General features: G+C 38.4%; 1 protein-coding gene across 3 annotated transcripts in view; it reads right to left on the bottom strand.

The window, feature by feature from the left end:
* SNRK (SNF related kinase) overlaps window positions 1-12062 on the bottom strand; it is a 43360-nt gene that overhangs the window by 24257 nt on the left and 7041 nt on the right. For all 3 annotated transcript variants that reach the window (XM_081970103.1, XM_081970105.1, XM_081970104.1), the window contains 2 exons: window positions 2230-2371; window positions 196-408 (listed from right to left, as the gene is read on the bottom strand). In XM_081970103.1, coding sequence (XP_081826229.1) covers window positions 196-408; window positions 2230-2371 — 355 coding nt within the window. The remainder of the gene's footprint in view (window positions 1-195; window positions 409-2229; window positions 2372-12062) is intronic.

Raw genomic sequence — 12062 nt, 5'->3', positions numbered from 1 at the left:
CTGAGAGGAAACTGGGAGCCAACGGGGGAAAGGAGGATAGTTTAAGAAATTTCCCTCAGTCTTAGGACCAATCTGGCTTTGACAAAACCCAGCTGTAGCCCCTCCCGCCATCTCTACTGGAAAAAGGATGTTCTCTTGTAACAGAATAAGAACAGCCACATACTGAGTTATAAAACTGTATAAAATGTTACTTACTCCACAATAGTATCTCGATCTGCAATATCTCCAAGAACCATGCGCTGTATTATGCTATTGTGCTCTTCCTCTGAAAGATTTTTATATGAAACCAATGGAATATTATACTTTGTTGCAGGTGATGGATCAACTCCTTTTAGCCAAGGGTGATTTTCAATTTCTTCCAAAGATGCCCTTTGTTTCGGATCTCTTTGTAACATTCGTGTAATTAAACTAGCAAAAAAATATAAGCATATATTAGCATCATTACATATGGGTGTATTCCACAAAACTGTTTTTCTTTTATAATACAACTGGTTCTTAACGCAACATATAATTGGCTATTTCATTAGTAGAATTCTTCCTATTAAGGGTTATTTTTCTGTGATACTAGATCTCCTTATTTTTTTAGAATTATTACACAGGGCTATCTATATGAGATACTTTCCAAGTCCATCACCATATAAATAAATTCATTTGAGATTAAAAAATGTTAAATCACAGCAGATGATAGCACCAATCTAATCTAATTTGTATCTTACTAGGTAAGCTGGCTCTGACTTGGTAAGGGTTTCTATAGAAGATAACCATCACGGTAACTGAACTAGGAAGCACATAACCAAGTTTTGTTTAATGCTGTGTTTTGATTGTTTTTCAGTACATTTTAGAAACTTTTACACATATATAACATGTATAAAAGTAGTTTGAAAACCAAAGATCACAGCATTAAGTGAGGGAATGCTCACTTTACAGCATTCTCTGGGCAATTTATAATGTCAGCATATTTTCTCCAACAATCTGGATCCTCATTTTACCAAACTCAGATGGATGGAAGTCAACCATGAGCCCCATCAGGATTGAACTCCAGACTGTAGGAAGAGTTTGCCTGCAATACTGCATTCAAATTACTGTGCCACTAGGGCTCCCTTTATATTAAATGGAAGATTTACAATATACAAGTTCTGATCATATTGTGTTTATAATACACATGAGCTGCATCAGTTCCTGGTTTGCTTCTGGGTCCAATTCAGGGTGTTGCTTATCACGTTTAAAACATGGCATATGGAACTAGGTTCTTTGAGGAACTGTCTCATTCCAATGATATTGGCCAGTTCTACTCAATCCAACAAAAAGGATATGCTATGGGCCCCACTGATCTTTAGAAGTGTAGGAGGAGAGTCTGCCCCTGCTATTTGGAATACCTGGCTACCTGAGATAAGGTCTGCCTCCACTCTTGTCTTGGGATCCTGATGAGGGTATTCCATAATGAAGGTGGCTGGTGGAGAGAGAAGGTGCCTCTACTATACTGATCTTTCCTTTTACTTCTTATCTTTATATCTAATGTTTTAAATATTCTTATTTTTATAGTTTTAATTGTAAGTCACCCAAAGTTGCTTTGAAAAGTGAGATGGACAGCATACAAATGTAATAATACAGCTGTTGAAAAATTCATGTTCTCATTTTCAAAGCATTCTTTAAAAATAGGCATGGAAATGTAATATGACATCATACTATGTCATTAAAAATCAGTTTCTCGTACAAAAGCACAATAGTTATAACTTTAAAGCTTAAAATAATATTTTACCCTATGAGAATTTAAATCTGCAATGTCTTCTAGAACCAGAACCAATCATAGAATAGTAAATGCAAACTAAGGGGGGAACATAATAAAGGACTTGTGCATAATTATTAAATAGAAAAAAAGGATGTTCAAAAATAATATGTGGATATCTTGAAAAATGAAGATAAATTATTTCATTCTTTAGTATGTTCTTCATTTATATCCCCCCTCTCCTCTAAGGAATTCAATATAGTATATACAATTCTTCCTTTGATTCTTCAAGGAATCTTGAGGATATAGATTAGATTGAAGTATGTATTTGTATTTGTGTGTGTGTGTGTGTGTGTGTGTGTGTGTGTGTGTCTTTTTCAATGTGGTGAAATGAAAACATGAACTGGGCTCCCCCAGTCTTCACCACTGTATTCACTGCCCATATTTAAATTACTGGCATAATGCTTTTAATTACAAGGCATTTTATAGAATCATTTACTTACTCTTTACATTCTTTGGACACCCGAGATGGTACTGTATATTTACAATCCATTATCATGGTCAAAGTTTCACTATCATTTGCTTCTTGAAAAGGTGGTTGTCCACATACCAACATGTAAAGAATAACTCCCAGACTCCATATATCTGGCAAAAGATAATGAATTTTAAACTTCAAGACAGTAAATATCTGTTTACCATTTGAACAAACATATTAGTCAGAATTTACAAGATCATAACTAACTAGATAAGGGCTGGAATGTTTTCTATGCACTTCCATGAAATACCATTTTAATTTTTATGTTAGTCCTCATTTAGCAATTGCAATTGGTTTCTGTGATAAGAACCCTAAGTAAACAATGATGATGTTCGTCCATCGTGTTTGAAGAGGACCCTGACATCTAACAGGTTGTGAGCTGTCCACAATGTCTCCGCAAGTGGCTGATAAGCCTATACAGGCTTGAAATGTTCTACCGCATGTTGGGCAGACATGTGTGGGCACCATTGTTGCAGCATTTGCAGCTCTGGCTTTGCGGAATGCTTGCTTCTCTTGTGCTATTGTTGTTCTTCTGTCCTTAGATATCTGGCAGCCTTGGCAGATCAGTGTGTGTCATGTTGATCAATCTTTTTTAAAAAAAAACCAAAGTGTTATTGGTTTTTAGGAAATAAAAAGGAAAGGGGTGATGGAAAGGGTACAAATTTTGGCAGTTGCAATATGCGGCAGATGTCCCCTCCCCCCATACTCATGGTATACATTTAAACAAAATTCAGTACTAAATAACAATATTTAGTCAGCATATAAATTCAGGTAGTAGTTTCAATCAATTTATATCAAGCAAATTTTCTTACTCATTTTTGTGATCTGAGTTTCCTTGGTGTTGCCCCTTCTCCCACCGCCAGCAGAGCTCCGGCCCCTCCCGTGTCCTGTATGTCTGTTGTAAGATCATCTGGTTTATCTAGGAGTGCTTTGTTTTTTTCCATAAAGGCCTGATCCTCTATGGTTGTGTTAATTCTAACTCTTGTATCCTCCCAGAATATTAGCATACCTTCAGGCATCAACCACCTAAACCACACCCCTTTCTGGTAAAGTTTCTTCGCTAATTGCGAATAATTTTTTCTTTTCTCCCTCACTTTCTTGGGGATCTGTTTCAGAATGGTTATTTCTCTATCTTGGTATTTCAAAACTTGCCCCCTTTGTGCACTCAGAATTTCATCTCTTGTGGTCTTTCTGAGAAATTTAATGTGTACTTCCCTGGGTACATTGTGTGTTCTAGCATATGCTGAGTTTACTCTATAAACCAGATCTAATTCCCACCCCATCTGTTGCTTCTCTTTCTGAATGTATTCAGCCAAAATGTTCGTCATAATGTCCCTTAAATCTTCATCATCTGTCTCAACCACATTTTGAAATCTAAGAAAAAAGGACATTCTTTCAAATTCTATTTTCATCTGGTGGATCTCAAGTTCTTTGTTCCCCTTCTGCACCCCTTCCATCTCCCCCCTCATCTCAGCCGTCCCCCCCTCCAAAAGATCCAGTCTCTGTGAGTTTTTACTGGTCTGGTCCTGGTTCTCTTTAAGCTCTTCTTTCATCTCCTTCAGTTGACTTTTTATCTCCTCTTGTCCCTTTAAAATTTGTTGAAACATTTGTTGAAAGTCTGTCTCAGTAGTTTTAGGCTGCATCAGAGATGTTATCATTGGTTGCGTACTGGGACTAGATGTTGTAGATGTCGGGGTGGAGGCAGCAAAGCCCGGCTTCCCCGGGGGAGGTTTTTTAGGTGGCATTGTATGAACAATAGAGAGTTCAAAGTCAATACAGAGAGAGATCAGTCAGGGAGGGAAAACCGCCAAGAGAGTTCAAGAGACTAAAGGTCCAAGCAGAAGGGGATTTTTCTGGTCACAATTTCTGGCAATGGAGAAATAAATCCTTTACTCCAGGGAATCCAAATCAGCAAGAGATTTGTCTGAGTAGCACGGAGACAAAGACAGGAAACCTGAAGTTCTATAGGTGGAGTCAGTTTTCACTGTTTATAAAGACAATGGAAGTGTGCCATCTTGCCCTGCCAGCTCCGGGGTTAAGAGGCATAACAGAAAGTTTTCAAAGTTTCCAAAGTTTTCAGATCATCATTTCATTTGTAAGGTTATAGTCCAAAATTAGCTTTTGCTATGAGCGTGGAATCATTGATTAGCTCTCTCCCTCCTCCTCCCCCAGGGCTGAGAGCAAAAACAGTTTACAGCCGCCTGTCCGAGGGGGGGGGGGAAATCCCCCTCCCTCCAGCCGCGCTTCTCCAAACCAAGTTGAAAGCAGTTTTAAGTATAGCTGGCAGTTTCTTTATAAGCGAACAAAAGGAATGGGGAGAAGTTTCCGCCTCACCACACAGCAACCGCGTCCTTCAGATTGTTCATTCTTCCAGCTGCCTCCTCACAAAGGCGCTGGAGCGGCTCCCCATCATGCTTCCCGGTGCCTAGGGCGATGCGGGGGCCCCCCGGCCGCCGCCGACTCAGGGGATCCCCGCGGTGCCGCCCCTTCAGCAGGAGCCTCTACGGGGCGTCCTGTGACCCCCCAAGAAGTGAGGGGCCCACCAGGAGAGCGCGGGGCGAGCAGAGCCTGCCCGTCGCGATCAGCAGCCGGAACCGGAAGTCATGTTGATCGATCTTGTGCCAGGTTTCCCAAGAGGTGGTGTCACTTTCCAGGGACTTGAAGGAGGTTTTCAACATGTCTTTATATCGTTTCCTTTGTCCACCATGCGATCGCTTTCCTTGAAACAGCTCACCATAGAGGAGCTGTTTGGGGATGCGATGGTCTGGCATCCTTGCAACATGGCCTGCCCAGCATTCTGGGCTTTCATCAGCAGGGTGTGAACTAATAGCAGACCTGCTCTGGAGAGGACTTCTGTGTCTGGCACCTTGTCCTGCCACCGGATCTTCAATATTTTATGGAGCAGGTCATATGGAAGTGTTTCATTTGCCTAGCATGCCTCCTGTATACAGTCCAAGTCTCACTGGCATACATCAGGGTAGTTAGCACTACTGCTCGGTAAACTTTAAGCTTTGTAGCAAGGATTATTCCACGGAAGTCCCACATATTGGTCAGTGATCTGCAAAATGCAGATCTTGCCTTCGCGATTTTGCAGTTGACCTCAAAGTCAATTGTCACTGCATGGGAGAGGGTGCTGCCAAGGCATGTAAATTGATCCACTGTTGCAACTTTTGTCCACCACTGTGATGGTGGGCTCTTGGTATTGGGATTTCGGAGTTGGCTGATGCATCACTTCAGTCTTTTTTATGTTGATAAGGAGACCAAAGTTGTTGTATGCTGCTGAAAACTTGTCCACGCTGGCTTGCATTTCCTGCTCTGATTCAGCATTCAGGACAGTTGTCAGCAAAGAGGAGGTCACACAGCACAATCTCCTTTATCTTGATGACAGCTTGGAGTCTTCGCAGGTTGAACAATTTCCCATCGGTCCTGTACCTGTTCTGGAAGGCATCTGACAGCATGGCTGAAAACATTATGCTGAACAAAGTAGGCGCTAACATGCACCCTTGCTTGACGCTGTTTGTAACAGGAAAGGCAATATGGAATCTGAGAAGAGAGAGTGAGACTGACTATGCGCACCTCTCCTTCACTTTAATCCAATTCATGCGCAAGTATTGATATCTCCCCAATTCCCGTGAAGTAAACCATATGACAGATAGGGAGGGAGAGGGAGGAAGGAAGGGAGGAAGGGAGAGAGAGACAGAGACACTGATGGTAGCAATCAACAATGCCAGTGTTCCTCTCATTGCAGCATGTGCTTTCCGGTGCAGAAATTTGAGCATAAGGATACTCATTATTTAGTAAATTATTTTTATTATTGTTTAGTACTGTTGATTATCATATTTGTGATTACTTACTGACACAGTTGCTAAATGAGAACTACCTGTTCACTATATTATTTAGTTAAACATTGACAACTGGGACAGTCTTACAGCATATGTAGATCTAGAGATCCTGAAACTGCTTTTGTAGGACCTTTCCTACGGGAACCTACACTCAGGAATGTTCTTTTCTAAAATTTTATAGATGCCTACTGTTAAATTTTATAACACTGAAGACCTCTATCAATCCTTTTTGTTTGAATGCTAAATAAACCTCCTTTATGTTTGTTTTCTTTCCCCTTTTTCTGTATTTTCTGATTTGGATATTTTATAGGCCATATATAGTGAACTTGAATAGAGTTAAAATGCCCATTTAAAAAAAATGTCTTCCTGTCATAAAGCACAACTGAAAGAACTCACCTCTGAATAGAGAAATCTATGTCAGATGGATCAGCAATCTAGCCTATTAACAAGCAGATCCATTTATTCATTAAAATGCAGTATAAAACTCCTTAAAATATCTAAAGTGAAACTCTTTCCTATTAATTGGATGGTGTTATTTATCTCCTATAGTTCTTTTCAGATTAGGATTGAAAAGAAAAATAAGAGCTTTGCAAAAGAGCTTTAACTAAAATAATTGTGACCATTTAGAAATGCTTACAATTTCATATTAATCAAATCAAAAATTATACAGAAAAAAAATATTTATGTATTTGTTACTAAGGAGGGAACATAAACTATTTTTTTAATCCAGAAACTTTCTCAATATTTCTCTACCTCATTTAGCGTTCATTTTTAGAATTTTTATTGTTACATGATTTTCATTATTTTTAGATTGGTTGCTCCCATTACCAAACAATCGGGCAACAGAACTTCCAGAAAATTCTGGAGCAGTATCGGGAATCCAAGTATTTACTAAAAACAGATTAAAAATTCTGTTAAAATTCTTATAAACAATGGTTCAGATTGAGACTACACAAATATTAGGAACATCAGTGATTTTAAAACATAATACTTCATTTAAAGAAAGTCTTAACTCTTAAATATGTAACTACACAGTATGTAATTTGGAATTGTAATTTATAAGGATTTATAGCTTCTGGATAGCATTTGCTATTTTCAAATGCTTCTGAAATACCCCAATTGTGAAAGTTGTTCCAGCCACATTCTCAGAGCCATGACAACTAGGCAAACACATGCAACTTCCTTACTCCTTACGTAACATCAAGTCACTGCTATGGAAACCAAACTTTGTCACTGACTGCCTCTTTAATGCTTGTCACAAATCTAGTAAGCAGAGGGCCCCAAAATTTACTATGGATTTTGTTGTGCAGTTTATTAAAAATGCTACTGTTTTATTTTGTAAAGAATGCCAAACAAAACTGTCAAACAATGCAAATCAGTAAAAAAAAGCTATGTCTTTTTTAATGTAGTTGCATCATGACAGAGGAAGCATACTATATTTTTTCAGTTACTAATTTCTAAAAACAGAAATAAAAATGATTAAATTATATATTTCTTCATATTAGTGGCCATGAGAAGAATCTTGTAAAAGTCTTAGAAATTAATTACCTGTGACATTTATCAGATATATCTGTTGGGCTAGCTACGAAGATATTTTTGACAGCATATAGGAGTAATCATTACTATAATAATATAATGAAAATTCCAGGTGCCTGGGAGTGGTACCGGTATTACAGAAAAGTTTTGTTAATAAAAGTTTTGTGGGATTCTCGTATTAATCTGCATCTTTTTTTAAATCACAGAAAAAAATATTTGCAGGATAATTTATTATAACATAATGCAATCTCCAGGTGGCAAGAAGTGTTATTGCAGGAAAGATCTGTATATCATGGGAGTCTCATATAAATCCACGATTTTTTGAAAAATAACATGGAAAAATTATCTACATAATAAAATTAATTATATAAGATACTATTAATATTATGTAGCTTGAAACAGTGCAGGTCAAACTCATCCAAATGATTTATCATCAGATCATCACTTTCCAATGATCTTCTAGAAAAAGTTAGAATTTTAATAGTAACAGATGCTATCTCCAGACATGACATATACTAAAAAGGAAATTCACATGAAATATTTCAAACGAATAGCATTTTTATCACTGTCGGATATTTACATCACAAATCAATCTTGCCAACTGTATCCAATTTATTTAGTAATTTACTATTCAAAATGCCTACTTTCTTTTTTAATGGGATTTCCTAATGTATTACAAAACTTTAGGCAGCTAATCAGAGATGAGTTTCAGGGGGGTTCGGTATGGTTTGCAAGAACCAGATCCAGAAAATCGGCGTGTATTTGCACACCGGGTCCTCCACAGGCCATGTACCGGAATGCTGGTCTCCCCCCCCTCACTCTGCTCCGTCCGCCCTGCCTGTCTGCACCATGCTTGACCCGCCCACCCACTTCCTTTGCCTGCCCAGTCGGCAGGGCCCGCGTGATCGGAGCAACCGCGTGGCTCACCTACACTGGCTGTCTCCCTGGCGGACAGGTGACCAGCTTGCAGGTCTGGAGAAGGCGTGTCCCCATTTCCATCCGCCAGGTGATGGCAAGCATTTAATACTACTTGTAATATTTATAATATAACATCCTAACCATAACAATATGATTATTCAAAGCCAAAGTATTAAGACTTTTGCTGAATGGCACATAATAACTAATAGGAAATGAGAGGGGAAGGGAGGAAGGGAGGGAGCTGGGAATGAGATGGAGGTGTGTGTGTAGAGTGGAGGTATTACAGAGGGAGGAGTGTGTGTGCATGCACACACGCCTATTCGGTAGGTGGTGGGGAAATTTTATAAGCTTCCGGAGTGAATCCCTTCCCAATTATTTGTCTCCAAAGGTGTGCACATAAGTGCCTGGGTCCATCCACTGCTTCCACTCACCCCCTCCCCCTTTCCCTTCTGCTTTGATCAAATCAACAGGAGAATCGCTGGGGCTTTGACAAGGAAGAAGTGGGTTTGTGCCAGTGGTGGATTTTTAGGGGAACTGAGCATGAGAACACAAAGTCTAGCCGCCCCTCCCCCCCCCATTAAAGAGGAAGGAAGGAATGAAGGAGCTGGAAATGAGATGGAAGGAAGGAGAGTGGAGAGAGGTGGAAGGAAGGAAGAATTGCATGTGGCCCCGAATAATTTTTAGGAAGGGGGGGGGAAAGGAAATATTCTAATGCATTATTACTAGTATGTTTATTAATAAGATATATTGAAATATTAAGAACTGAACACCTTTCTTTTCTTTCCTTCCTTCTTTCTTCCTACCACCTTCTTCCTTCCTTCCTTCCTTCCTTCCTTCCTTCCTTCCTCTAGTATATTATTTTGCTCATTTCCACATTCTTAAAAAAATCCCTAAATTATCTAAATGGGATCATTTATAGTCAAGTTAACGAATCTTAGCTAAAGCTTTTGTCACGGAGTACAATCAGTTTTGAACAAGACTTCTAGAGGTCCTTTAGATTTTATTTCTAAAATATGAGAGAGAGGGGGGAAAGAGAAAGGAAGAAAAAAGAGAAAGGAAGAAAGAGGAAGGAAGGGAGGAAGGAAGAAAAAGGAGATGAAGGACGGACTGCTAACCCTGGTACTAGACATGGCTTTAGAAAATGCTTTGAAACAGCACAGCAATCTAGTCCTGAAAGGAATCTCGGAGGTCATCTAATCCAACCCCCTGCCCCAGCAGGAAACCTTATATCATCTGGATTATTTTGGTGCCTCTAACAGAAAGAAAATTGCCAGAAAGGAGAAGTTTACTAGGACAAGGCTGCCATGCAGAGGAAGGCAGAGATAGTCTTTGACTTATGACCACAATTGACCCCAAAATTTTGGTTGCTAAGTGAATTTCACCACACTCCTCCGGGTGCCGTCTACTAGGCTGTGCCAGCGGGCGATGCCCAGGGGAAGGGCCTTCTCTGGAATGACCTTCCCCCTGATATTAGAACAACCACGGACCTCCGCTCCTTCCGTAAGAAGCTCAAAACCCACCTGTTTAATCTAGCCGGCTTGGCCTAATTCCAGCTCTCCCACCTCTGTCTGTATTTTTAAATTTTGGTCTTAGGCTAAGTTTTTAATTTTTATAAATTTGTACAGGGGTTTAAAGTTTAATTCGATTTTAACTATATTTATGATTATTTGTAAGGTTTTTAATTTGGTACCTGTACACCGCCCCGAGTCCCTTCGGGGAGAGCGGGCGGTCTAGAAATCAAATAAAATAAATAAAAATAAATAAATTTTCCAAGTTGGCCATGCCCACCCGGTCACACGACTGCCAAGCCACTCCCACCTGGTCACATGACCACCGAGCCACTCCCACAAAACAGGCCACACCTACAGAATAGGTTCTAAAAGGATTTGAAACCCACCACTGCAGCTAATTAAAAAATCATGTAATTAGTATTATCTACCCATGTTCTAACAAAAATATAGAAGATTTTTAACATTCTTTTTACATTGCCTTATTTCTGTTTCTGATCATGAAAAAAACTGTGAACTCTCGTGTCCATGGAGATTCTCAATCATCCAGATCATGATGGTCCCAAATGTGTTTTTTCTCCCAATAGGCAACTGGACTTTCTCCTTTTTTCACTTTGAAAACACTTCTCTTCTCATCCAAGAAGCTGCTTCTTCAATTCAGTTTTGGAACCATCTTCAAAGAGGGGCTACTTTGACCCGATTCATACAATATTTATTAGATTTGGACATGATTTGATTATGGAGGCTGGCCAGCTTAACTGAAGTAACTGCTAAACAGATAAATGATTTCATTAAATGTTCTTAACCTCTTATTTTTGTCAAATTCAAATAAATGTTGCCCATTTCTTTTATTTGATTTTAATGTATTCTAACATATTTTAGTTATGGTTGATTATCATGTTTCATGGTTGACTATCATTTTTCTTAACTGCTGTATTGTTATACAGTCGAAAAGCAGACCAAATTGAAATGGATAGATTAAGGTAGCTATATGAAACTATGTGAGTATCTTAATAGCCGTGGTCAAAACATCTCAAGAACGTACCAATTTCTTCACCTCCCTATTTATTATTTTATTCACTATATTAACTTTTGACTATATTAGTCTCAGGCTAAATGTCAGGGCATTTTCAGGAAAACTTTATCTTTTTTATGCTATCCTTTAGATCCCAGATAGCTTTCTACTTATAATAGGAAAACTTTGAAGTCACATATACAACCAAAATATTTCTCTCACAATGGCCACATGAAAGCAAAATAGACTTAATTGTAAATCAATTTTAGTTACTACTAAACATTCATGTAACATTTTCCCAGCTATTATTTCTTCTCTATCTACTTTGATTATATATTCTATGTACTCATTCTTTCCTGCCCATTTCCCTTTCTGTGTAGGGGAATTACTACTTTAGTAAAGGATTTCCTGTTTAACTGTTGTACAGTACTTGGTTTGTAAGAATTAACCCTAATATTGTTCCACTGATAATACTACATGTACAATAAAGGAAATTAGTAAGATTAGAAAAACTACAGAAGTTGAAGAAATCCAAGGCAACATTTAAATGTAGCTGAGAGGAAAACACACAATAGATTTTTACATTTAGAGAGAAAATATTTGTCATCATAGTCCAATTATAACAAGTAACCTTTTTAGCTATTACTGAAACAAATTCATTCTTTTTTCATGTTCAGGAAATCAGATCGATACAATATGAATTTAAGCAATTGTGTACCTCATAGGCCTTTGATATAAACTTGGAAGATGTTCTTTACTGGTTATGAGTTTTGTTATTTGAAAAATGATTCTATCTAGAACCCCTGAATGAAGTTATAATTTTATGAATCAATTACAATGGACAGGTTCAAGGGTTGATAATGAAAAAATTGCATTGCAGCTCTTAAACTAAATCCTAGGGAATGGAGACAAGAGCTGGGAACCAACTATTTTAAGTTGAATTATCTCAATAGCATGTGGATTAAAATATTTCTTATTATCA

This window comes from Natrix helvetica (genome assembly GCF_964273705.1).
Source record: "Natrix helvetica genome assembly, chromosome: Z".
Lineage (NCBI taxonomy): Eukaryota > Metazoa > Chordata > Lepidosauria > Squamata > Natricidae > Natrix > Natrix helvetica.
The sequence above is the reverse complement of the archived record's forward strand: the minus strand, read 5'-3'. Positions and strand labels throughout refer to the sequence as shown.